This window comes from Trichomycterus rosablanca, chromosome 1 (assembly GCF_030014385.1).
Source record: "Trichomycterus rosablanca isolate fTriRos1 chromosome 1, fTriRos1.hap1, whole genome shotgun sequence".
Classification (NCBI taxonomy): domain Eukaryota; kingdom Metazoa; phylum Chordata; class Actinopteri; order Siluriformes; family Trichomycteridae; genus Trichomycterus; species Trichomycterus rosablanca.
Genome location: NC_085988.1, coordinates 46,842,180 through 46,870,114, shown reverse-complemented (window position 1 = coordinate 46,870,114; position 27,935 = coordinate 46,842,180). Strand labels below are relative to the sequence as shown.

At 41.9% G+C, this 27,935-nt stretch overlaps 1 protein-coding gene across 1 annotated transcript; it reads right to left on the bottom strand.

The window, feature by feature from the left end:
- Positions 1 to 130: 130 nt before the first annotated feature.
- On the bottom strand, positions 131 to 26,898 carry slc25a44a (solute carrier family 25 member 44a). The gene is made up of 4 exons (XM_062993642.1): positions 26,742 to 26,898; positions 12,463 to 13,154; positions 1,719 to 1,846; positions 131 to 622 (listed from the first exon to the last, which is right to left on the bottom strand). The coding sequence occupies exons 2-4, from the start codon at positions 13,094 to 13,096 to the stop codon at positions 431 to 433; spliced, it is 954 nt and encodes a 317-aa protein (XP_062849712.1). The 5' UTR covers positions 13,097 to 13,154; positions 26,742 to 26,898; the 3' UTR covers positions 131 to 430.
- Between the last annotated feature and the right edge of the window lie 1,037 nt (positions 26,899 to 27,935).

The following is a 27,935-nucleotide window of genomic DNA, read 5'->3' as shown; positions in this document are numbered from 1 at the left end:
AATAATACATTTTAAAAGGGTAGGGTTAAACAGTCCTACTAAAGACAAGTACATACAGTAGATATAAACTAGGTTTTTCATCCAAAATGCTCATGAAGCACTTCTGTACGAAAGACACAATTAAGCCAAGTCTTATTTTATATTAGTGAGTTTGAATAGTTTCACGATAGATGATTTCATCAAACATTTACATCAAATATTTTCTCTGAACATATAATGCAAAAACATTTTTATCAAATTCTGTGGTTAATGAACGATTTACATATACAAAATACACAAAAAGGAGGAAAAACGGCACAGTATAACCCACAATTATTCCTGGTCCCCGTCCCATTTTTCTTATTGTATAATCCACAGTCTGACCAACTATTAAAAGGCAACTTTTAAAAGACAGAAAGGAAAGGATTAAAAAGAGAGTCAACGCTGCCCTTCACCAGTGTCTGGTATTGACCAGCTCAGGCCGCAGACTCAGCCTCTTCAGTGTCTCATAGCCTATCACAATAAGGAGGGAGGTGGGCAGTGAGGAGATGATCCGTGCAGAAAGACCCTTTGTCAATCCCCTTGTGCCTTCCTCAGCCATAAGCTGCTTGAATGTCTCAATCACTGATGCACGGCCTTCCACCTTAGAGGGAAAAAACTGATTATTAATCGTTAATGAATAAAAATGCTTGCACCAGAGCTCTGTTAAATATCCATTCTTTTTTTTCTTTTTTTCCTCTTTATTCCCCCCAATTTTTTATCCCCCAGTCTAGTCGTGTCCAATTACCCTGAATGCATCCTCTATACTGATTCGACCCTTCACCGCTGACTGAGAATGCCTCTCGACAGTCATGCGCCCCCACCGGCACATAGTCTGCATTTTTCACCTGCATGAGTCAGGCACTGTGCACGGAGGGCCACACCCCCATCAGCATTATTCCTCAGCCCCGCGCAGGCGCCATCAGTCAGCCAGCAGGGGCCGCAGTCGCACCAGTTATGAGGACCTATGATCTGACTTTCTTACCCCTAAGAACAACAGCCAATCATTGTTCATACTGCCGCCCAGCCTAGTCGAAAAGACAGAGCTGAGGTTCGATACGATGTACTCGAAACCCCAACCCTGGTGAGCTAGCGTACTCTACCGCTGCGCCACCTGAGCGGCTTTAAATCTCCATTCTTCCACACAAGGAGGATGGCGGTCCCTGCTGAGTCTGGTTCCTCTCAAGGTTTCTTCCTGTAATTTTGAGGGAGTTTTCCTTACTGTAAAGTTGCTTTAAGACAATGTCTATTGTAAAAAGTGCTATACAAGAAATTTGATTTGACTCGCCTAATTTAAGTTCTATTCGATAATGGGTGCACAATTATATTGTTCCAAGGCTGGAATCAGCAGATAGATTTAGCTGTAAATAACATGACCCAGTTAAGTGCACTTGTTTTGCCTGCATTTTTAAAAAATAATTGACATGTCCATTACACTGTCAATCTCCGCCTCATGCACAGCATCATGCTGGCCAAGGACAATCACAGACTAGCACAACCTCTTCAAAAAAAATATTTCACAAGTCCGCAACATGTACGCAAAATCTAGCTATATTTAAGTATTTCTCCGCTGTTTGATCAGCAACAAGTTAATTCCCCATTTGGCCTTTCCGCCATGAGGACATATTTAAACATCTATAGAAATGATGTTAAAGAGTTTAGTCTGTAAGGTAATTTGCTAGGTCTGACGGTGTGTTTACCTGCACTCTGGCTCTCACTACGTCCATGGGGTTGGTGAGAGTGGAAGCGGTGGCTGCAGCCATAGGTCCAGCCACGGCCTGCAGGAGAAGGTGAGGGCAGTTGGAGGGGGCCAGCTTGGATAGCTGCTCTGTATCAGCACAAAAGACATCCTGCATTAATCATTAGAGAGAATATAAACTAGACAGTTTTGTTATGACCTAAACCACTAGGATCTTAGCAGTAGCATAGAGTATATAAACCAGTGGTACCAGGGATCCCAACACTGACAGGCGATAAGAAGCGATCACACATTGGATGTGTCAAATGCTGGATCAGAAGATCAAAAAACAAAAAGACATGAAGGCTATGTCGTCTTGTACCGAATCAATATGAGGGCTACTGTGGCTCAAATTGCAGATAATTAAAATACTAATGATGACGTGAATGGGTCCTAACATGCATATGGGACTGCACAGTCTAGGCCTCATTCTAACATCTGTCCACCATCAACGGCACCTACAATGGGCAAACAGAAATCAGAACTGTACATGCAATGAATAAGGGCCAACTGGTATGACAAATCCTGTTTTCTTCAAGATCATGTGGGCATGTGTGCATAGTTTACCAACGGAAGAGATGCAGGATAGATCTTGCAGTGTATGAAAGTTGAAGGACCTGCTGGTTATGTTCTGGTACCAGATAACACAGGTCTAAGTCACAGCATGTCAGAGCTGTTGATAGTGTATTAGGTGGGTTGTTCTAATGCTTTGGCTTATCGGTGTATTGTGTAAGCAGTACCATGTATTTTACATTATAATTAAAAATTATTAAAAGCCCACACTAGGACTTCTATTATTAGCTTTGTTTTAGTAAAGCATTGTCCCACCCTTATATTTTAGGCTTTGGTGGTAATGTAGTAAGCCATATGACAAGCACAACCTAAAATCTTAGGAATCATCAAATCCCCCAACAAAAGATGGAAAAGCTGGTCTTTGTGGTATATATCCTAATCACACCAGTGTTGCCATAACAGACATATTTACACTGATCACAGAGGAACACAAGTGGCCACTCACTGCGCTGAACAGGGAGGCCACATCAAATACTTTACAAGGCTAAACCCTGTAAATTGTAAACCCTTATTTTGCATGTTTCACATGTGAACCCTCCTGTCAGGAGCCACCGTAAATGAACAGTTCTTTGCTTGTGAGAATTAACTGGATTGTAAGATCTATTAAGCAACAAAAATAAGCAAACAAGGATTTGGAGAGGATCAGCTCAGAATCTGTTGCGACATGGATACTAGGAGAAGTCAAACTTGCTCTTGATTTTGAGCCAAATACAACAAGTGGTCCGGTTACTGTAAGTCTGCTGGAACAGCTTATTATTGAGGTCAGATATGTTTAATAAAGTAAATACGAGAGGTCTGCACGACCTGCCTGAGCCAGCGAGATTCCATCTGTTTCCTGTATAAATCTAGGTTTGTTTGTACTGCTTTTTGTCTGCAGTCCAAAGTCCTGTTCCTGCCTGCAAAAACATACATCATACCCTTATGAAATCGGCCTTTAGATTCTTAGTTACAGAAATGTTTTGTTTTTGCCTTTTAGTGATTTTCCACAGATGTGGATGTGTTGCTGGTTTCAAATATGAATTTCAGCAGTGCTATAAGCATGTTACACAGACATGATTGGCTATGTCGGAGAAGGGAATAGCAAAAGGCCTGCGATGGATTGGCATCCTGTCAAGGGTATTCCTGCTTTGGACAAAGTGTTTCCCGGTGAAACCCTATGTGCCACTAACCTGACCAGGATATTTAAAAAAAAATCACAGAATGCAGAAACGTAGAAATGTAACAAATGTAATACTTAAATATTTAATACTGGACTTTTGGCAGACCAGGGAGGTCAGGATTTTATTACATTAGAGTGACAAACTGTAAATACACCTACCAGAAAGATAGGACCACTACGAGCAGGGTTTAAAACCCTTGCAGGTAAAATTATTACTCATACCGTGTCTGTGAACGACTAATAATGTAAGTACATGACATTCTGAAGACAGTTACTGTATGTATATATATATATATATATATATTAGGGCTGTCGAAGTTAACGCGATAATAACGCATTAACGCAATCTCAATGTAACGCGATTAAAAAAAATAATGCCGTTAACGCAAATTCTAGTTCATGTTGAGACTTGACTGGTAGAACCAACGTTTTAATGTCGGACTTGCCACCGTTGTTCATTTGCGGTTTGTTAAAATAATATAACTGAGCGTCGTAGGGATGCACTTGCATAATAAAGAAATAAATACACGCTATATTCACAAGTTGTCGGGAGCAAAACACTTTATTAACTTATTCTGTTACGGCACTGAATACCGGAGTCAAGCACGCTAGTCCATGAACTATGGAAGCCCCAAAGGGTCAAAACACACTCACTTCGTGTAGAAACGTCCATCAAACCATTGTCACGATACAAGCACAGAAAAGTCTGTTACAATAACTACGCCTTATCCCACCTAAAGCACCGCTGATCTACAATGTTTGCTGATGGAGAAATTCTAACCTACAATCTGACATTTATACGAAGTCAAGGGTCTCTGCTGGATAGTATTACTGCCTAGTATGTGAGTGAATAAAACTCCCTTATAGTTTTCTCTTGTCCAAGCAGTTTTTAACATAAGTACATTTAGCATAAAATGTGTTCACCATTTTAATGGTAACATTTCACTTAAAAAACCTTGTTTTCTATAACATTTACACAGATTTTATTTAATGCGATTAATCGCGATTAACTATATGAAATTCTGAGATTAATCGCGATTAAAAAATTTAATCGTTTGACAGCCCTAATATATATATATATATATATATATATATATATATATATATATATATATATATATATATATATATACAGTGTATCACAAAAGTGAGTACACCCCTGACATTTCTGCAGATATTTAAGTATATCTTTTTATGGGACAACACTGACAAAATGACACTCTGACACAATGAAAAGTAGTCTGTGTGCAGCTTATATAACAGTGTAAATTTATTCTTCCCTCAAAATAACTCAATATACAGCCATTAATGTCTAAACCACCGGCAACAAAAGTGAGTACACCCCTTAGTGAAAGTTCCTGAAGTGTCAATATTTTGTGTGGCCACCATTATTTCCCAGAACTGCCTTAACTCTCCTGGGCATGGAGTTTACCAGAGCTTCACAGGTTGCCACTGGAATGCTTTTCCACTCCTCCATGACGACATCACGGAGCTGGCGGATATTCAAGACTTTGCGCTCCTCCACCTTCCGCTTGAGGATGCCCCAAAGATGTTCTATTGGGTTTAGGTCTGGAGACATGCTTGGCCAGTCCATGACCTTTACCCTCAGCCTCTTCAATAAAGCAGTGGTCGTCTTAGAGGTGTGTTTGGGGTCATTATCATGCTGGAACACTGCCCTGCGACCCAGTTTCCGGAGGGAGGGGATCATGCTCTGCTTCAGTATTTCACAGTACATATTGGAGTTCATGTGTCCCTCAATGAAATGTAACTCCCTAACACCTGCTGCACTCATGCAGCCCCAGACCATGGCATTCCCACCACCATGCTTGATTGTAGGCATGACACACTTATCTTTGTACTCCTCACCTGATTGCCGCCACACATGCTTGAGAACATCTGAACCAAACAAATTAATCTTGGTCTCATCAGACCATAGGACATGGTTCCAGTAATCCATGTCCTTTGTTGACATGTCTTCAGCAAACTGTTTGCGGGCTTCCTTGTGTAGAGACTTCAGAAGAGGCTTCCTTCTGGGGTGACAGCCATGCAGACTAATTTGATGTAGTGTGCGGCGTATGGTCTGAGCACTGACAGGCTGACCCCCCACCTTTTCAATCTCTGCAGCAATGCTGACAGCACTCCTGCGCCTATCTTTCAAAGACAGCAGTTGGATGTGACGCTGAGCACGTGCACTCAGCTTCTTTGGACGACCAATGCGAGGTCTGTTCTGAGTGGAACCTGCTCTTTTAAAACGCTGGATGATCTTGGCCACTGTGCTGCAGCTCAGTTTCAGGGTGTTGGCAATCTTCTTGTAGCCTTGGCCATCTTCATGTAGCGCAACAATTTGTCTTTTAAGATCCTCAGAGAGTTCTTTGCCATGAGGTGCCATGTTGGAACTTTCAGTGACCAGTATGAGAGAGTGTGAGAGCTGTACTACTAAATTGAACACACCTGCTCCCTATGCACACCTGAGACCTAGTAACACTAACAAATCACATGACATTTTGGAGGGAAAATGACAAGCAGTGCTCAATTTGGACATTTAGGGGTGTAGTCTCTTAGGGGTGTACTCACTTTTGTTGCCGGTGGTTTAGACATTAATGGCTGTATATTGAGTTATTTTAAGGGAAGAATAAATTTACACTGTTATATAAGCTGCACACAGACTACTTTTCATTGTGTCAAAGTGTCATTTTGTCAGTGTTGTCCCATGAAAAGATATACTTAAATATCTGCAGAAATGTGAGGGGTGTACTCACTTTTGTGATACACTGTATATATATATATATATACAGTGTATCACAAAAGTGAGTACACCCCTCACATTTCTGCAAATATTTCATTATATCTTTTCATGGGACAACACTATAGACATGAAACTTGGATATAACTTAGAGTAGTCAGTGTACAACTTGTATAGCAGTGTAGATTTACTGTCTTCTGAAAATAACTCAACACACAGCCATTAATGTCTAAATAGCTGGCAACATAAGTGAGTACACCCCACAGTGAACATGTCCAAATTGTGCCCAAAATGTCAATATTTTGTGTGACCACCATTATTATCCAGCACTGCCTTAACCCTCCTGGGCATGGAATTCACCAGAGCTGCACAGGTTGCTACTGGAATCCTCTTCCACTCCTCCATGATGACATCACGGAGCTGGTGGATGTTAGACACCTTGAACTCCTCCACCTTCCACTTGAGGATGCGCCACAGGTGCTCAATTGGGTTTAGTCCATCACCTTTACCTTCAGCTTCCTCAGCAAGGCAGTTGTCATCTTGTAGGTTGTGTTTGGGGTCGTTATCCTGTTGGAAAACTGCCATGAGGCCCAGTTTTCGAAGGGAAGGGATCATGCTCTGTTTCAGAATGTCACAGTACATGTTGAAATTCATGTTTCCCTCAATGAACTGCAGCTCCCCAGTGCCAGCAACACTCATGCAGCCCAAGACCATGATGCTACCAACACCGTGCTTGACTGTAGGCAAGATACAGTTGTCTTGGTACTTCTCACCAGGGCGCCGCCACACATGCTGGACACCATCTGAGCCAAACAAGTTTATCTTGGTCTCATCAGACCACAGGGCATTCCAGTAATCCATGTTCTTGGACTGCTTGTCTTCAGCAAACTGTTTGCAGGCTTTCTTGTGCGTCAGCTTCCTTCTGGGATGACGACCATGCAGACCGAGTTGATGCAGTGTGCGGCGTATGGTCTAAACACTGACAGGCTGACCTCCCACGTCTTCAACCTCTGCAGCAATGCTGGCAGCACTCATGTGTCTATTTTTTAAAGCCAACCTCTGGATATGACGCTGAACACGTGGACTCAACTTCTTTGGTCGACCCTGGCGAGGCCTGTTCCGAGTGGAACCTGTCCTGGAAAACCGCTGTATGACCTTGGCCACCATGCTGTAGCTCAGTTTCAGGGTGTTAGCAATCTTCTTATAGCCCAGGCCATCTTTGTGGAGAGCAACAATTATATTTCTCACATCCTCAGAGAGTTCTTTGCCATGAGGTGCCATGTTGAATATCCAGTGGCCAGTATGAGAGAATTGTACCCAAAACACAAAATTTAACAGCCCTGCTCCCCATTTACACCTGGGACCTTGACACATGACACCAGGGAGGGACAACGACACATTTGGGCACAATTTGGACATGTTCACTGTGGGGTGTACTCACTTATGTTGCCAGCCATTTAGACATTAATGGCTGTGTGTTGAGTTATTTTCAGAAGACAGTAAATCTACACTGCTATACAAGCTGTACACTGACTACTCTAAGTTATATCCAAGTTTCATGTCTATTGTGTTGTCCCATGAAAAGATATAATGAAATATTTGCAGAAATGTGAGGGGTGTACTCACTTTTGTGATACACTGTATGAATATATACAGTATATATATACAGTGTATCACAAAAGTGAGTACACCCCTCACATTTCTGCAGATATTTAAGTATATCTTTTCATGGGACAACACTGACAAAATGACACTTTGACACAATGAAAAGTAGTCTGTGTGCAGCTTATATAACAGTGTAAATTTATTCTTCCCTCAAAATAACTCAATATACAGCCATTAATGTCTAAACCACCGGCAACAAAAGTGAGTACACCCCTAAGAGACTACACCCCTAAATGTCCAAATTGAGCACTGCTTGTCATTTTCCCTCCAAAATGTCATGTGATTTGTTAGTGTTACTAGGTCTCAGGTGTGCATAGGGAGCAGGTGTGTTCAATTTAGTAGTACAGCTCTCACACTCTCTCATACTGGTCACTGAAAGTTCCAACATGGCACCTCATGGCAAAGAACTCTCTGAGGATCTTAAAAGACGAATTGTTGCGCTACATGAAGATGGCCAAGGCTACAAGAAGATTGCCAACACCCTGAAACTGAGCTGCAGCACAGTGGCCAAGATCATCCAGCGTTTTAAAAGAGCAGGGTCCACTCAGAACAGACCTCGCGTTGGTCGTCCAAAGAAGCTGAGTGCACGTGCTCAGTGTCACATCCAACTGCTGTCTTTGAAAGATAGGCGCAGGAGTGCTGTCAGCATTGCTGCAGAGATTGAAAAGGTGGGGGGTCAGTCTGTCAGTGCTCAGACCATACGCCGCACACTACATCAAATTGGTCTGCATGGCTGTCACCCCAGAAGGAAGCCTCTTCTGAAGTCTCTACACAAGAAAGCCCGCAAACAGTTTGCTGAAGACATGTCAACAAAGGACATGGATTACTGGAACCATGTCCTATGGTCTGATGAGACCAAGATTAATTTGTTTGGTTCAGATGGTCTCAAGCATGTGTGGCGGCAATCAGGTGAGGAGTACAAAGATAAGTGTGTCATGCCTACAGTCAAGCATGGTGGTGGGAATGCCATGGTCTGGGGCTGCATGAGTGCAGCAGGTGTTGGGGAGTTACATTTCATTGAGGGACACATGAACTCCAATATGTACTGTGAAATACTGAAGCAGAGCATGATCCCCTCCCTCCAGAAACTGGGTCGCAGGGCAGTGTTCCAGCATGATAATGACCCCAAACACATCTCTAAGACGACCACTGCTTTATTGAAGAGGCTGAGGGTAAAGGTGATGGACTGGCCAAGCATGTCTCCAGACCTAAACCCAATAGAACATCTTTGGGGCATCCTCAAGCGGAAGGTGGAGGAGCGCAAAGTCTCGAATATCCGCCAGCTCCGTGATGTCGTCATGGAGGAGTGGAAAAGCATTCCAGTGGCAACCTGTGAAGCTCTGGTAAACTCCATGCCCAGGAGAGTTAAGGCAGTTCTGGGAAATAATGGTGGCCACACAAAATATTGACACTTCAGGAACTTTCACTTAGGGGTGTACTCACTTTTGTTGCCGGTGGTTTAGACATTAATGGCTGTATATTGAGTTATTTTGAGGGAAGAATAAATTTACACTGTTATATAAGCTGCACACAGACTACTTTTCATTGTGTCAAAGTGTCATTTTGTCAGTGTTGTCCCATGAAAAGATATACTTAAATATCTGCAGAAATGTGAGGGGTGTACTCGTATCACAAAAGTGAGTACACCCCTCACATTTCTGCAGATATTTAAGTATATCTTTTCAATTTTAAATTTATTCTTCCCTCAAAATAACTCAATATACAGCCATTAATGTCTAAACCACCGGCAACAAAAGTGAGTACACCCCTAAGAGACTACACCCCTAAATGTCCAAATTGAGCACTGCTTGTCATTTTCCCTCCAAAATGTCATGTGATTTGTTAGTGTTACTAGGTCTCAGGTGTGCATAGGGAGCAGGTGTGTTCAATTTAGTAGTACAGCTCTCACACTCTCTCATACTGGTCACTGAAAGTTCCAACATGGCACCTCATGGCAAAGAACTCTCTAAGGATCTTAAAAGACGAATTGTTGCGCTACATGAAGATGGCCAAGGCTACAAGAAGATTGCCAACACCCTAAAACTGAACTGCAGCACAGTGGCCAAGATCATCCAGCGTTTTAAAAGAGCAGGGTCCACTCAGAACAGACCTCGCATTGGTCGTCCAAAGAAGCTGAGTGCACGTGCTCAGCGTCACATCCAACTGCTGTCTTTGAAAGATAGGCGCAGGAGTGCGGTCAGCATTGCTGCAGAGATTGAAAAGGTAGGGGGTCAGCCTGTCAGTGCTCAGACCATACGCCGCACACTACATCAAATTGGTCTGCATGGCTGTCACCCCAGAAGGAAGCCTCTTCTGAAGTCTCTACACAAGAAAGCCCGCAAACAGTTGCTGAAGACATGTCAACAAAGGACATGGATTACTGGAACCATGTCCTATGGTCTGATGAGACCAAGATTAATTTGTTTGGTTCAGATGGTCTCAAGCATGTGTGGCGGCAATCAGGTGAGGAGTACAAAGATAAGTGTGTCATGCCTACAGTCAAGCATGGTGGTGGGAATGCCATGGTCTGGGGCTGCATGAGTGCAGCAGGTGTTGGGGAGTTACATTTCATTGAGGGACACATGAACTCCAATATGCACTGTGAAATACTGAAGCAGAGCATGATCCCCTCCCTCTGGAAACTGGGTCGCAGGGCAGTGTTCCAGCATGATAATGACCCCAAACACACCTCTAACACGACCACTGCTTTATTGAAGAGGCTGAGGGTAAAGGTGATGGACTGGCCAAGCATGTCTCCAGACCTAAACCCAATAGAACATCTTTGGGGCATCCTCAAGCGGAAGGTGGAGGAGCGCAAAGTCTCGAATATCCGCCAGCTCCGTGATGTCGTCATGGAGGAGTGGAAAAGCATTCCAGTGGCAACCTGTGAAGCTCTGGTAAACTCCATGCCCAGGAGAGTTAAGGCAGTTCTGGGAAATAATGGTGGCCACACAAAATATTGACACTTCAGGAACTTTCACTAAGGGGTGTACTCACTTTTGTTGCCGGTGGTTTAGACATTAATGGCTGTATATTGAGTTATTTTGAGGGAAGAATAAATTTACACTGTTATATAAGCTGCACACAGAGTACTTTTCATTGTGTCAAAGTGTCATTTTGTCAGTGTTGTCCCATGAAAAGATATACTTAAATATCTGCAGAAATGTGAGGGGTGTACTCACTTTTGTGATACACTGTATATATATATATATATACTGTATATGTACACAGACTATGCATAACATTATGACCACTGACAGGTGACGTCAGTAACACTGATTATCTCTTCATCACGGCACCTGTTAGTGGGTGGGATATATTAGGCAGCAAGTGAACATTTTATCCTCTAATTTGATGTGTTAGAAGCAGGAAAAATAGGCAAGCGTGTAAGGATTTGAGCGAGTTTGACAAGGGCTAAATCGTGATGGCTCTATGACTGGGTCAGAGCATCTCCAAAACTGCAGCTCTTGTGGGGTGTTCCCGGCCTACAGTGGTCAGTATCTATCGAAAGTGGTCCAAGGAAGGAACAGTGGTAAACCGGCGACAGGGTCATGGGCGGCCAAGGCTCACTGATGCACGTGGGGAGCGAAGGCTGGCCCATGTGGTCCGATCCAACAGACGAGCTACTGTAGCTCAAATTGCTGAAGAAGTTAATGCTGGTTCTGATAGAAAGGTGTCAGAATACACAGTGCATCACAGTTTGTTGCATATGGGGCTGCCTTGCCGCAGACCAGTCAGGGTGCCCATGCTGACCCCTGTCCACCACCGAAAGCGCCAACAATGGGCACGTGAGCATCGGAACTGGACCACGGAGCAATGGAAGAAAGTGGCCTGGTCTGATGAATCACGTTTACTTTTACATCACGTGGATGACCGGGTGCGTAAGCGTTGCTTACCTGGAGAACACATGGCACCAGGATGCACTATGGGAAGAAGGCAAGCTGGCGGAGGCAGTGTGATGCTTTGGGCAATGTTCTGCTGGGAAACCTTTGGTCCTGCCATCCATGTGGATGTTACTTTGACACGTACCACCTACCTAAGCATTGTTGCAGACCATGTACACCCTTTCATGGAAACGGTATTCCCTGATGGCTGTGACCTCTTTCAGCAGGATAATGCGCCCTGCCACAAAGCAAAAATGCTTCAGGAATGGTTTGAGAAGCACAACAACGAGTTTGAGGTGTACTCCAAATTCTCCAGATCCCAATCTAATCGAGCATCTGTGGGATGTGCTGGACAAACAAGTCCGATCCATGGAGGCCCCACCCTGCAACTTACAGGAGTTAAAAGATCTGCTGCTAACATCTTGGTGCCAGATACCACAGCACACCTTCAGGGGTCTAGTGAAGTCCATGCCTCGATGGGTCAGGGCTGTTTTGGCAGCAAAAGGTGGGCCAACACAATACTAGGAAGGTGGGCTTAATGTTATGCCTGATCGGTGTATGTGTGTGCACATATGTGTAACAGTGTTCAGAACACACAATAAAAAGTTACGTACTATACCTAATTTCATTGGATACAAAAGCATTTTATGGGGCATTAAATCGTTAAGTTTGTTCTTGTTACCTGCATAAAAGTGATAAAAAGGCCACCAGACGGCACTGTTAGGGATGTAGGTGAGGAGTGACGCCACATAGCCACGATAAAAGCCCCGGAATCCATCTGCAGCAAAAATCTGCACCATAATATCTTGCGTCTGTCCAAATGTCACTTTGTGTTTTGATGTGGCCACAGCCATCTTGGCCTTGAGCTTAAATCGTGTGAGATGTTCTCCCTGACCCTGCATCATAAGCTGCTGAGAGACCACATCAATGGGCACAGTGATACTCTGAGCCACAAGTGAGGCGCAGCCACCAGCCACCAGAGACTTGAGGGTATTGCTGGAGGAATACTGAGACACGTACTTTCTCACCAGCTCGTACGTGGTGATGTAGGCCTGACCTGAGATTAGTGTGAAAGTGTTAAGCATGAAGCCCCGGTACAGTCCCTGCACTCCTTCAGCCTTTAGGATCTTAAAGAAAGCATCGAAGGTGCCGCTGTAAAGAGACTTTCCCTTCTGGACCTGCAGCCGAGTCCGGATCAAGGTAAAGGGGTAGACTGTGGCGCGTGTGGTGAATGTCATGAACACACCGAGAGAGTAGAATTTTCTCTTGTCCAGGTCCTCCCATTCTATGATCCGGATGTTCCGGGTCGGCTGCATGGCGGCAGCTACAGGCAACCTTCATTCGACAGGCTCCGAACAGCACCTCCCCATCAACCTACAGGTAAACAGAATTGGGTTAGTACTTTAATAAAATAACCAAAGGGTGTCATCTATAGCAATTTTGCTGGAACTTAGCTCAGAGTTAGCTATTACACTAGTGAAACAGAGCTGAGGTCAAAGTATTAAATACAGTACACCTCCAAAGGATGTCATCTATAGCCCACTTTCTGCCATCCATTAAAATGATTGTGGCTTAGTCTAACTGGTGCAGTCAATCTAGCCTCAAATTTGTTCTATTAATACTTGTCACCAATATATTTCTAGAAATTTCTACACCACCAAATCAATAATCTACAACATATTGCCTAAACTATGAGGACACCCCTCCTAATTAATAGTTTAGGTGTTTTGACCACACCCATTGCTGACAGTTGTATAAAAAAAAATACGCTAGCACACCAGAGCTGGGATTTTGAATACATCACATCGAGTCTCAACTCTGCCATCCGGCTAGGCTGGGAGGCCACATGACTGGTACGGAGAGTTTCACAGAGCTTTAGTTAATATTAACATCAAACATTAGAATGTGGAATAAAAGGAACATAAGAAGAACCCTGTAAGGAACCCTGAGGTGAATGGGCTACAAAAACAGAGGAGCAGATCTTGTTTTAATCCTGTCAGTCTGTCAGAATTTGGTGTTAACAGCATGAACTCAGCAGTAAGACTCCACCTGCCTTGTGTCAACAGTTGACAGCCAGCCCTTTTGATAAATAATTAAAAAAAAAAATTAAGATCTGCGACTTCACATTCATCCAGATCAGGAAAAATCTTTAACATGCTTAATTTACTACAGACTAAAACTAAAAAGGATGTTTTTAACACTTATCACTTAACATTTATAATAGCTTTACAATGCTTTTAAAAAACAGGGTCATGACCCTGAACACATGAAAAGTTTAGATAATATGCAGTCAGTGTTCGGTGTGGTGTCAAGAGATCAAAGGTCCTGAAGCAACATGTACCCAACAGACTGATCTGATAACTGCATGGTGCATTAGACACAACAGTGTCCAAAGGGCAGTTAAACAAAGGCTGAGCGATATGACGATACAAACCGTGTGCTAATAAAAGAAAAACAGTTTGCCAGTATTAAATTGGGTGCCATTTATATTGTGGGTCGGACCGATTATTAGAGTGACACAAAACAGCACTGCTAATCTCAAAATCACTGGGCAGAAGCACCTATGATGAGCAAAGAGATTTTATTCACACAGGACTTGTGATTAGGGATTGCAAATAAAAAGGCACACTTAATCTGACATGTAAATACAAGCAGCATTTTTATATTTATATTTTATATAGATATTCAGCCATTAGCAAAAGAGTGGTAAAAACACACACTGCAACCAGAGCTGGATCTCAAATACAGTGTATCACAAAAGTGAGTACACCCCTAACATTTCTGCAGATATTTAAGTATATCTTTTCATGGGACAACACTGACAAAATGACACTTTGACACAATGAAAAGTAGTCTGTGTGCAGCTTATATAACAGTGGAAATTTATTCTTCCCTCAAAATAACTCAATATACAGCCATTAATGTCTAAACCACCGGCAACAAAAGTGAGTACACCCCTTAGTGAAAGTTCCTGAAGTGTCAATATTTTGTGTGGCCACCATTATTTCCCAGAACTGCCTTAACTCTGCTGGGCATGGAGTTTACCAGAGCTTCACAGGTTGCCACTGGAATGCTTTTCCACTCCTCCATGACGACATCACAGAGCTGGCGGATATTCGAGACTTTGCACTCCTCCACCTTCCGCTTGAGGATGCCCCAAAGATGTTCTATTGGGTTTAGGTCTGGAGACATGCTTGGCCAGTCCATCACCTTTACCCTCAGCCTCTTCAATAAAGCAGTGGTCGTCTTAGAGGTGTGTTTGGGGTCATTATCATGCTGGAACACTGCCCTGCGACCCAGTTTCCGGAGGGAGGGGATCATACTCTGCTTCAGTATTTCACAGTACATATTGGAGTTCATGTGTCCCTCAATGAAATGTAACTCCCCAACACCTGCTGCACTCATGCAGCCCCAGACCATGGCATTCCCACCACCATGCTTGACTGTAGGCATGACACACTTATCTTTGTACTCCTCACCTGATTGCCGCCACACATGCTTGAGACCATCTGAACCAAACAAATTAATCTTGGTCTCATCAGACCATAGGACATGGTTCCAGTAATCCATGTCCTTTGTTGACATGTCTTCAGCAAACTGTTTGCGGGCTTTCTTGTGTAGAGACTTCAGAAGAGGCTTCCTTCTGGGGTGACAGCCATGCAGACCAATTTGATGTAGTGTGCGACGTATGGTCTGAGCACTGACAGGCTGACCCCCCACCTTTTCAATCTCTGCAGCAATGCTGACAGCACTCCTGCGCCTATCTTTCAAAGACAGCAGTTGGATGTGACGCTGAGCACGTGCACTCAGCTTCTTTGGACGACCAACGCGAGGTCTGTTCTGAGTGGACCCTGCTCTTTTAAAACGTTGGATGATCTTGGCCACTGTGCTGCAGCTCAGTTTCAGGGTTTTGGCAATCTTCTTGTAGCCTTGGCCATCTTCATGTAGCGCAACAATTCGTCTTTTAAGATCCTCAGAGAGTTCTTTGCCATGAGGTGCCATGTTGGAACTTTCAGTGACCAGTATGAGAGAGTGTGAGAGCTGTACTACTAAATTGAACACACCTGCTCCCTATGCACACCTGAGACCTAGTAACACTAACAAATCACATGACATTTTGGAGGGAAAATGACAAGCAGTGCTCAATTTGGACATTTAGGGGTGTAGTCTCTTAGGGGTGTACTCACTTTTGTTGCCGGTGGTTTAGACATTAATGGCTGTATATTGAGTTATTTTGAGGGAAGAATAAATTTCCACTGTTATATAAGCTGCACACAGACTACTTTTCATTGTGTCAAAGTGTCATTTTGTCAGTGTTGTCCCATGAAAAGATATACTTAAATATCTGCAGAAATGTGAGGGGTGTACTCACTTCTGTGATACACTGTACATCGTATCGAATCTCAGCTCTGCCTTGCAGGCTGAGGCTGAGTGGCTACATGAACAACGATTGGCCGGTTGTTCAGATGGGCGGGACTAAGCCGGATATGGGTCTCTTTCTGTCAGACTGGTGCAATTACGACCTCTGCTGACTAATTAGAGAGAAATTAGAGAGAATTTTCCTACACAGAGATGAGGAAAGAGTGCTCTTAGGGTGTGGCTCTCCGTACACAATGCTAGGTGGCACAACACTCGTCAATGTGTGGGTGATAAGATGCATGCGGCTTGCTGCCCATGTGTCGGAGGGGGCGTGGGTTAGCTTCGATCTCCTCGGTCAGAGCAGGGATCGACATAGGCAGAGAGGAAGCATGATGCAATTGGGCAATTGGACGCACTAAAAAAGGGGGAGATAAAGGGGAGAAAGTGCATTAAAAAAAAAGTTTACAAGCCAACACTTTGAAATACTTCTTTTAACCATGCAGCACGTTAGTCTTTGATTTATTTCATATAATTTACATCATAATTGTAGATGGACTGAAATTATTCATTTCACTTTGACAGTGAACAGTCTGTTAATTAAAAAAACAAACACCTCTGTCCACTTTCTGTTTCATTATTCTAACATTTATGTGTACATAATGTGGCGCAGTCTAAATGTCAAACGTTTGAGTTTGAATTCCAGCCAACGCCACTGATCTGGCAGGGCACCCAACAGGCTGTGCTTGTTTGAGGAACGACGACTGGACTTTACTGATGATGTACAATTAACACCACAATTAACACTATTTGAATACAGTAGTTCATGGTGTGGCTCTCTGTGAGACTCCAGCACTGGCAGGTGAAAAGATGCACATATGAGGGTGCACATGCAAAATTGCAACAGTGAAACATCTAAAGAAATATGAGGAACAATGCAAAAAAGAATTACAATTACAAAGTTTACCAGACACTTTTTTTCATTTGATTTGCATTAACTGGTTTATCCTAAAAAAACTGCCTTAAACCCATTACAGAATCATTACTACTCACAAACAAAACCATAGACCTCCTTTGCTGAATGCTTAGCTTTTTCAGTACTATAATAATGGTAAAACGTTTTTGGTCTGCTGCTGCAGTTTACCCTGTACCACTATGGCCAAAATATGAAACTTTTAACTACACTACACCCTTGAGTTACGAACGGTTTACCATACGAACATTTCGGGTTACGAACAATCTTTTTCAAGTTAACGTACGAACAAATTTCAGATTACGAACAGAAATTCGCGAAACACGTGACGTCAACAACAAGTTGACTCCGGGAACCTTCTCTCTCTCTCTCTCTCTCTCTCTCTCTCTCTCTCTCTCTCTCTCTCTCTCTCTATATATATATATATATATATATATATATACAGTATATATATATATATATATATACATATATATATATATACATATATATATATATATATATATATATATATATATATATATATATATACAGTGAGTGAACATTCGGACAGCAGACGGTGTTTCTCCGGTGTTTTCTTTATATTTTGTAAAATTTAATATTAAAATGTCCCCAAAGAATGTGCAAAGGAAGTGCAGTGCTGAGAAAATGAAAAAATCACTATTTGTTGTGTTGTATAATTACTCCTGCCAGTAGCTGTCACTGTGTATCAGACAGAGGGGACAGTGAGTGAGAGAGAAGAAGGAATTCGCTCAGTAAAGTATTCTTTCTTTTGTGCAATTACACCTACAGAATACAATACTATTGAAATAAAGAAGGAAACAATAGAGAAATATGAGAGTTATTGTTGTTTCTGGTAAATACATTTTATATAAAAAGAAGGAAATTTATTATAGGGTATGGTACAGCACACGTACTGTACTGAAATGTGATGTGTGTTTATGTACAGTACTACTGTGTATTGTTGTTTATTACATTAATGTCTATGCTATGCTTTAAGATTTAAGGGAAATATACTTGTATTTATAACAAAAAATATCATTTAAGACATTAGAAAGGTTAGGGGTAAGGGGGTGGTTTGGGAGGTCTGGCACAGATAAATTCTATTTACATTATTTCTTATGGGAAAAACAGATTTAACTAAGGAACATTTTGACTTAAGAACAGCCCTTCGGAACCAATTAAATTCGTAAGTCAAGGGTCGACTGTATGTGAATAATGCAGAGGATGTAGATGTTTAAATATTTGAGCTAATTTGTAATGATGTTTAATAGAACTCCAATTGTGGTGTAAATAAACTGGCCAATATAGAACTGAATGCAAGTAAAAAAAAGAAGAAAAAAAAAAGAGTAAAAACTATAAATTATGAAGGGGTGAAAGTGTTTTGTTGACCTTTCTATATGAGGTCGTACTGAGGCTACTCTCCACCACTGTCAGCCAACATATATAGACACACACACACATGCATATACAGTGTATCACAAAAGTGAGTACACCCCTCACATTTCTGCAAATATTTCATTATATCTTTTCATGGGACAACACTATAGACATGAAACTTGGATATAACTTAGAGTAGTCAGTGTACAGCTTGTATAGCAGTGTAGATTTACTGTCTTCTGAAAATAACTCAACACACAGCCATTAATGTCTAAATAGCTGGCAACATAAGTGAGTACACCCCACAGTGAACATGTCCAAATTGTGCCCAAATGTGTCGTTGTCCCTCCCTGGTGTCATGTGTCAAGGTCCCAGGTGTAAATGGGGAGCAGGGCTGTTAAATTTGGTGTTTTGGGTACAATTCTCTCATACTGGCCACTGGATATTCAACATGGCACCTCATGGCAAAGAACTCTCTGAGGATGTAAGAAATAGAATTGTTGCTCTCCACAAAGATGGCCTGGGCTATAAGAAGATTGCTAACACCCTGAAACTGAGCTACAGCATGGTGGCCAAGGTCATACAGCGGTTTTCCAGGACATGTTCCACTCGGAACAGGCTTCGCCAGGGTCGACCAAAGAAGTTGAGTCCACGTGTTCGGCGTCATATCCAGAGGTTGGCTTTAAAAAATAGACACATGAGTGCTGCCAGCATTGCTGCAGAGGTTGAAGACGTGGGAGGTCAGCCTGTCAGTGCTCAGACCATACGCCGCACACTGCATCAACTCGGTCTGCATGGTCGTCATCCCAGAAGGAAGCTGACGCACAAGAAAGCCCGCAAACAGTTTGCTGAAGACAAGCAGTCCAAGAACATGGATTACTGGAATGCCCTGTGGTCTGACGAGACCAAGATAAACTTGTTTGGCTCAGATGGTGTCCAGCATGTGTGGCGGCGCCCTGGTGAGAAGTACCAAGACAACTGTATCTTGCCTACAGTCAAGCATGGTGGTGGTAGCATCATGGTCTTGGGCTGCATGAGTGTTGCTGGCACTGGGGAGCTGCAGTTCATTGAGGGAAACATGAATTCCAACATGTACTGTGACATTCTGAAACAGAGCATGATCCCCTCCCTTCGAAAACTGGGCCTCATGGCAGTTTTCCAACAGGATAACGACCCCAAACACAACCTCCAAGATGACAACTGCCTTGCTGAGGAAGCTGAAGGTAAAGGTGATGGACTAAACCCAATTGAGCACCTGTGGCACATCCTCAAGTGGAAGGTGGAGGAGTTCAAGGTGTCTAACATCCACCAGCTCCGTGATGTCATCATGGAGGAGTGGAAGAGGATTCCAGTAGCAACCTGTGCAGCTCTGGTGAATTCCATGCCCAAGAGGGTTAAGGCAGTGCTGGATAATAATGGTGGTCACACAAAAATATTGACACTTTGGGCACAATTTGGACATGTTCACTGCGGGGTGTACTCACTTATGTTGCCAGCTATTTAGACATTAATGGCTGTGTGTTGAGTTATTTTCAGAAGACAGTAAATCTACACTGCTATACAAGTTGTACACTGACTACTCTAAGTTATATCCAAGTTTTATTTCTATAGTGTTGTCCCATGAAAAGATATAATGAAATATTTGCAGAAATGTGAGGGGTGTACTCACTTTTGTGATACACTGTATATACAGTGTATCACAATAGTGAGTACACCCCTCACATTTCTGCAGATATTTAAGTATATCTTTTCATGGGACAACACTGACAAAATGACACTTTGACACAATGAAAAGTAGTCTGTGTGCAGCTTATATAACAGTGTAAATTTATTCTTCCCTCAAAATAACTCAATATACAGCCATTAATGTCTAAACCACCGGCAACAAAAGTGAGTACACCCCTTAGTGAAAGTTTCTGAAGTGTCAATATTTTGTGTGGCCACCATTATTTCCCAGAACTGCCTTAACTCTCCTGGGCATGAAGTTTACCAGAGCTTCACAGGTTGCCACTGGAATGCTTTTCCACTCCTCCATGACGACATCACGGAGCTGGCGGATATTCGAGACTTTGCGCTCCTCCACCTTCCGCTTAAGGATGCCCCAAAGATGTTCTATTGGGTTTAGGTCTGGAGACATGCTTGGCCAGTCCAACACCTTTACCCTCAGCCTCTTCAATAAAGCAGTGGTCGTCTTAGAGGTGTGTTTGGGGTCATTATCATGCTGGAATACTGCCCTGCGACCCAGTTTCCGGAGGGAGGGGATCATGCTCTGCTTCAGTATTTCACAGTACATATTGGAGTTCATGTGTCCCTCAATGAAATGTAACTCCCCAACACCTGCTGCACTCATGCAGCTCCAGACCATGGCATTCCAACCACCATGCTTGACTGTAGGCATGACACACTTATCTTTGTACTCCTCACCTGATTTCCGCCACACATGCTTGAGACCATCTGGACCAAACAAATTAATCTTGGTCTCATCAGACCATAGGACATGGTTCCAGTAATCCATGTCTTTTGTTGACATGTCTTCAGCAAACTGTTTGCGGGCTTTCTTGTGTAGAGACTTCAGAAGAGGCTTCCTTCTGGGGTGACAGCCATGCAGACCAATTTGATGTAGTGTGCGGCGTATGGTCTGAGCACTGACAGGCTGACCCCCCACCTTTTCAATCTCTGCAGCAATGCTGACAGCACTCCTGCGCCTATCTTTCAAAGACAGCAGTTGGATGTGACGCTGAGCACGTGCACTCAGCTTCTTTGGACGACCAACGCGAGGTCTGTTCTGAGTGGACCCTGCTCTTTTAAAACGCTGGATGATCTTGGCCACTGTGCTGCAGCTCAGTTTCAGGGTGTTGGCAATCTTCTTGTAGCCTTGGCCATCTTCATGTAGCGCAACAATTCGTCTTTTAAGATCCTCAGAGAGTTCTTTGCCATGAGGTGCCATGTTGGAACTTTCAGTGACCAGTATGAGAGAGTGTGAGAGCTGTACTACTAAATTGAACACACCTGCTCCCTATGCACACCTGAGACCTAGTAACACTAACAAGTCACATGACATTTTGGAGGGAAAATGACAAGCAGTGCTCAATTTGGACATTTAGGTGTGTAGTCTCTTAGGGGTGTACTCACTTTTGTTGCCGGTGGTTTAGACATTAATGGCTGTATATTGAGTTATTTTGAGGGAAGAATAAATTTACACTGTTATATAAGCTGCACACAGACTACTTTTCATTGTGTCAAAGTGTCATTTTGTCAGTGTTGTCCCATGAAAAAATATACTTAAATATCTGCAGAAATGTGAGGGGTGTACTCACTTTTGTGATACACTGTATATAAACACACACATATATGGGCGATTCTTCAATTGGGGGAACTTTTACATCCCTAAGTTATAAATTTGTGTTAAAAATACTTTATTACAAAACAAATGAGTTTGAACAGTATAGTTGCCATGGTGATGGTGGACGCTGGCGCATTTGGCTGCCGCTACCGTTACCGTATTTTACCGTATTTTACCGTATTTTATTGTATTTTTATCGTTTTTCGTTTTCATCTTTTTACACACCTTGTGGATCTATTTCTTTTATGTTACTTTTGATACTTTTATTTGTGCTTTTGATACTTTTTGTTCTTTCTACTGTACATCGCGTCTGCGGCCGGTGGTGAACGGTGGATGAGTTTTCCTGGGATCGGCACGATGTTGAACTATTCCGTTGACCAGCTGAGGAAGTTCAACAATTGCACTACTCCATCGTGTATTTCAGTCATCAAACAGCTTGGACTCCTTCGCCGGCCTCGTTATATTCACAGGGGCTCCCGGAGAAAGCTTGTTTATCTTCGAAACGGTAACGCTATTCCATCCTTCTGGTCAGCCGTGCGCACTGTCGCTCCGCAAACACGTCATCAGAGCGCTGCTGCCTTGCACACCAGTAGCGGTGTAGTCTCCATGACAACGCTGTCCACGGAGTGGGATGGGAAACGCGGAGTGGACTTAGCAAATCTCCGTTCTCTTCCTCGTTCATCACAGCCAACTACACAACAATACCACTTGAAAATGGCATTGCTTAATGTTCGTTCACTCAACACAAAAAGTACTGTACTTAGTGAATTTATATCTGACAGTGAACTAGACTTTTTCTGTCTCACTGAAACTTGGCATAAACCCTTGGATTATTTTACGTTAAATCAGACCACGCCAATGGGATACTCGTATATTGATGAACCTCGTATGGAAGGGCGAGGTGGTGGTGTTGCTGCAGTCTATAGGGATGATATTAAAATAACCACTTTGTCTTTTCCTGCTGCTCTTTCTTTTGAACACCTGGCTTTCAAGTTGTCAGGGCCTACTCCTCTGGTCACTGCTGTAGTTTATCGTCCGCCAAAGCCAAACGCTTCCTTTCTCTCTGACTTTTCAGATTTTTTAACCCAGCTTAGTGCCCTCTCATCCTCTGTACTGCTTATGGGTGATTTTAACATCCATATTGATGACAACAACTGTAAATTTGCCAGGGAATTTTTGGAATTGTTACAGTGTTTTAATTTCACACAACATATACATTTTCCAACTCATAAAAAAGGTCATACTCTTGACCTTGTCTGCTCTACTGGTGTCCTAGTTCATCAGCCGTCCAGCCATGACCTTACTGTCTCTGATCATTTGACAATCATCATGGACATTGAGGTCACTAGGCCCATCACTAGAGCTAAACGTAAAATATCCTTCAGGAATCTTCAATATATCTCTCCCTCTGCTTTCTCAGATTCTCTTGTTAAAAAGATGTCTGTCTGTCCTGTACTGTCTAGTAATTCATCTGACCTTGTCGATTACTATAATGACATACTCGCCTCATGTCTTGATGAGCTGGCTCCTTTGAGAACCAAATTTGTTTCATTTAGTCATTCCGCACCATGGTACACAATTGAGCTTCACCAAATGAAATCCCGTAAACGCCAGCTTGAAAGACTTTATAAGAAAACCGGTCTAACAGTACATTATCAGATTTATTCTGATTATCTTCAACATTACAAAGACGCTCTTACGGCAGCCCGATCCACTTACTATTCCGAACTCATACATGCTGGATCAACAAATCCTAAGACTCTCTTTTCCACAATAAATAAACTTCTCAAACCAATTGACAATACTACCAATTCCTTTACAGTTGACAAGTGTAACTCTTACCTCTCATTTTTTCAAACAAAAGTTGAGAATATCCACAATTTTCTGACAGTTTCCCCTGTCATCTCTGTTTCTCCGCCTATCTCATCTCAATTTATTACCCAGCCTCTGTCTCAGTTCTCACCTGTGTCTCTTTTGGACCTATCTGAGATCTTAACAGGGATGCGAAGCTCCACTTGTGTTTTGGATCCTGCTCCATCAAAACTTGTTAAGGGTTGTTTTCCAGTTATCTCATCACTTATCACAGAGATAATCAATTCCTCTCTTAGTTCTGGCTCAGTCCCTCAATCACTCAAATTGGCTGCTGTTACTCCCATACTTAAAAAACCTGGACTTGACTCTAACATTATGAGTAACTTTCGGCCCATTTCCAATCTTCCATTTCTGTCGAAAATACTGGAACGTGTTGTTGCCTCACAGCTCAAAGATCACCTAAATTCCAATAATCTATTTGAATCATTTCAGTCTGGTTTCCGCCCCCAGCACAGCACTGAGTCAGCCCTCCTCAAAGTCACAAATGACCTTCTTCTTTCCTCAGACTCTGGACAAATTAATATTCTCGTCCTCCTTGATCTTACTGCAGCTTTTGACACCATTAATCACTCCATTCTTCTGTCCCGCCTTGAATCCTCTGTCAACATCACTGGTACTGCCCTTTTGTGGTTAAGGTCATATCTCATAAACAGACAACAGTTTGTTAATATCAACAATTGTAGTTCTGCCATTGCTCCACTGTCCCAAGGCGTTCCCCAAGGCTCAGTGTTAGGTCCCCTTTTGTTTATTCTTTATATGCTCCCCCTTGGTGACATCATACGTCGGCATGGTTTACATTTCCACTGCTATGCTGATGATATTCAGCTTTACATCTCCTCCAAATCCATTAATACTGAACTTCACTCCACTCTGACAAATTGCATCACTGAAATGAAATTGTGGATGAAAGCTAATTTCCTCAAATTAAACTGTGAAAAATCAGATATGATCATCGTAGGTCCTACAACCCTGGCAAAAACCACAAAAAATTTTCAAATTACCATTGATAATGACACTTTGTCTCCGTCTTCTAACATCCGAAATCTTGGTGTAATTTTTGATAGCAACCTCTCTTTTGACCGCCATGTAAATCACATCACCAAAACTGCTTTCTTTCATCTAAAAAACATAGCACGTCTACGTCCATCACTCTCCTTTTCTGCCGCCGAAACCTTGATTCATGCTTTTATTACATCCAGAATTGATTATTGCAATAGCATCCTTTATGGTACATCTAACAAAATCCTAAAAAAACTTCAGTATATCCAGAATTCAGCTGCTCGCCTCCTTACTCATACTCGCTCCCGTGATCATATTACACCTGTTCTACAAAAACTTCATTGGCTTCCCGTTGCTCAACGCATTCAATTCAAAATTCTTCTATTCACTCACAAAGCTCTCCATAATCAGGCCCCATCCTACCTCACCGACCTGCTCCATCAGCACATTCCCTCCCGTAGCCTTCGCTCTTCTGAGGCTAACCTACTGTCCATACCCTCTAGGACCAAGCACCGGACCTGGGGTGACAGGGCCTTTTCCATAGCTGCTCCATCTTTATGGAATGCTCTCCCCAAACACCTACGAGATTGTCCTGACCTGTCCAAATTCAAGTCACTTCTCAAAACTCATCTATTCAGAGTGGCATTTAACTTGTAACAACACAAAATAAATGCTTTTATTTTTGCTATTCTTTTTAATAGTTTTTATACTTAGATCACGACAGAAATGTGAAGTCCTAGATCCTAAAACTTGTAAAGTTTTCAGTTTCCTGATTGCATGTAAATCTGTCCTGTTTCTGTCTAATTTTAAGAAATTGTTCTATATTTGTTGTTCTCTCTCATAATTTAGCTAATTTTTAATGAACTGTCTTATGCTGCTCTCTTTGTTTTTATCTTAATTATTCTTGATGTTGATGTACTATTTTGATTTTGTACTATGATTTGTATGGTGTATGTACGTATTTGTTTTGATTATTTGTCTTATGTAAAGCGTCTTTGAGTATCTTGAAAAGCGCTATATAAATAAAATGTATTATTATTATTATTAAATATTTTAGGTATTAAAAAGATCATTCATTGCATCACTAAAAAAATTACATACCAAAATAATTATGATTTCCATTTTTTATGATGATTTAAACATCAATATTTTGCTACTTTGGCCTTGTCCCCAACCCAGACTTTAAAACTTCTCTGCTCTAATAAAATGCTAAAAAGTGATCAATTCATTATAAAAATCACAATATGAGTTTTATTATAACTTAAAAAGAAACAAAATGTAATTTTTATTTTCATATTTGTACAACCTATGCATATTTTTGAGCAATATATTACTGTCCCCAGCATTATCCTCATTACCGCAGCAGTGTATGGTTTCTGTAGGGAATCATCTGAAGGTAACACTTGTTTATGTTGTAACCATGGAAACAAAGACTCACAAGTAAGCACATGCCAGCCATGAGAGAAGATTGACATTTTAATGTTTGGAAATGTGAGTAATTTAATCATGTATTCCTCCTGATCATATATTTATTCAGCGTCATTACCAGTTACATCAGTATGGCAGTACTTTACCAAAAAAAAAGAAATTTACACATTATTTATATGTATTTAAAGTGCATCTTGTACTAGCTGTTGACTAGCTTTAGCAAATCCATGGCCTAGCTAGTCTTTTTCTTAAAAAAAGTAAAAATTGTCATTACCGCAACACGTCATTACCAACACATAATGACATTTTGCTATTCCACTTTGCTAATAAATATGAAATATTAAAATTCTATATAAGCTCAATTGTAGCCATCATTAAGTCTTTGCTCTAAAGCATGTAAGCATTATCTTGACATAATTAAAACTAAATTATTACTAATTTTATTTTTCAAAAGTTATTATATATATATATAGTGTTTGTACTTCATAAGATGGAACTATATTATATATTTAACTGTAAGAAGTATATTGAGCTCTGCGGGCTGGAGCTGTAGGATCATCTGGATGATGACAGTTCATTTGACCTATCTCTAAATAACACACAAACTTACCTGCTTTTCTTTACAGCTGAGCGTCTTACACAGGCATAGCTATCTACTGTACTCCATAATGTCTAAGCAGCTTGGACGCCGTGTTTATAACATTATAAAAAGAAGCAATATTCTAGCTTTTACAGGCTTACTGGCCGCCTCTATTAAATGTCATGCTGTAAAGGTTTCCAAGCGCAGCAGCACATTCTCTTTCCTCTTCCGTCGCTCAGAGGTACGTCACTACTGCACACTGACAGAGAGGCGGGGGTGTTGGCTGTGTTCTAAATCACATCTCTTACTAGAGTCAAACGTTATAATCACTATTTACCACATATTAACTAGTATGCTTTGTTCAGTGTTATTATTACTATCAATTACTTGTATACCTAATTCGGAATTAGAACCACTATTAATCTCATTAGCATTATTGTTATTATTATTATTAACAGGTGTTATCAAATCAATTCTGACTCCTAGCAACCACGAGAATTCTCCAGAACATACAGCGATCAGGCATAACATTATGACCACATCTTTGTTTCTGTTCACTTACCATATAGGAGCACTTTGTAGTTCTACAATTACTGACTGTAGTCCATCTATTTCTCTACATACCTTTTTAGCCTGCTTTCACCCTGTTCTTCAATGGTCAGGACCACTATAGTGTACTGTAGGTACACTGACATGGTGGTGGTGTGTTAGTGTGTGTTGTGCTGGTATGAGTGGATAAGACACAGCAATGCTGTCAGTGCTGGACTGAGAATAGTCCACCAACCAAAAATATCCAGCCAGCAGTGCCCCATGGACAGCGTCCTGATGAAGGTCTAGAAGATGACCAACTCAAACAGCAGCAATAGATGAGCGATCGTCTCTGACTTTACCTCTACAAGGTGGATCAACTAGGTAAGAGTGTGTAATAGAGTGGACAGTGAGTGGACACGGTATTTAAAAACTCCAGCAGTGCTGCTGTGTCTGATCCACTCATACCAGCAGAACACACACTAACACACCACCACCATGCATGTGCTGAGAATGAACCTACGACCTAAATAATACCTGCTCTGTTGTGGTCCTGTTGGGGTCCTGACCATTGAAGAACAGGGTAAAAGCAGGCTAAAAACAGTATGTAGAGAAACAGATGGACTACAGTCAGTAAGTGTAGAACTACAAAGTGCTTTTGTATGGTAAGTGGAGCTGATAAAATGGACAGTGAGT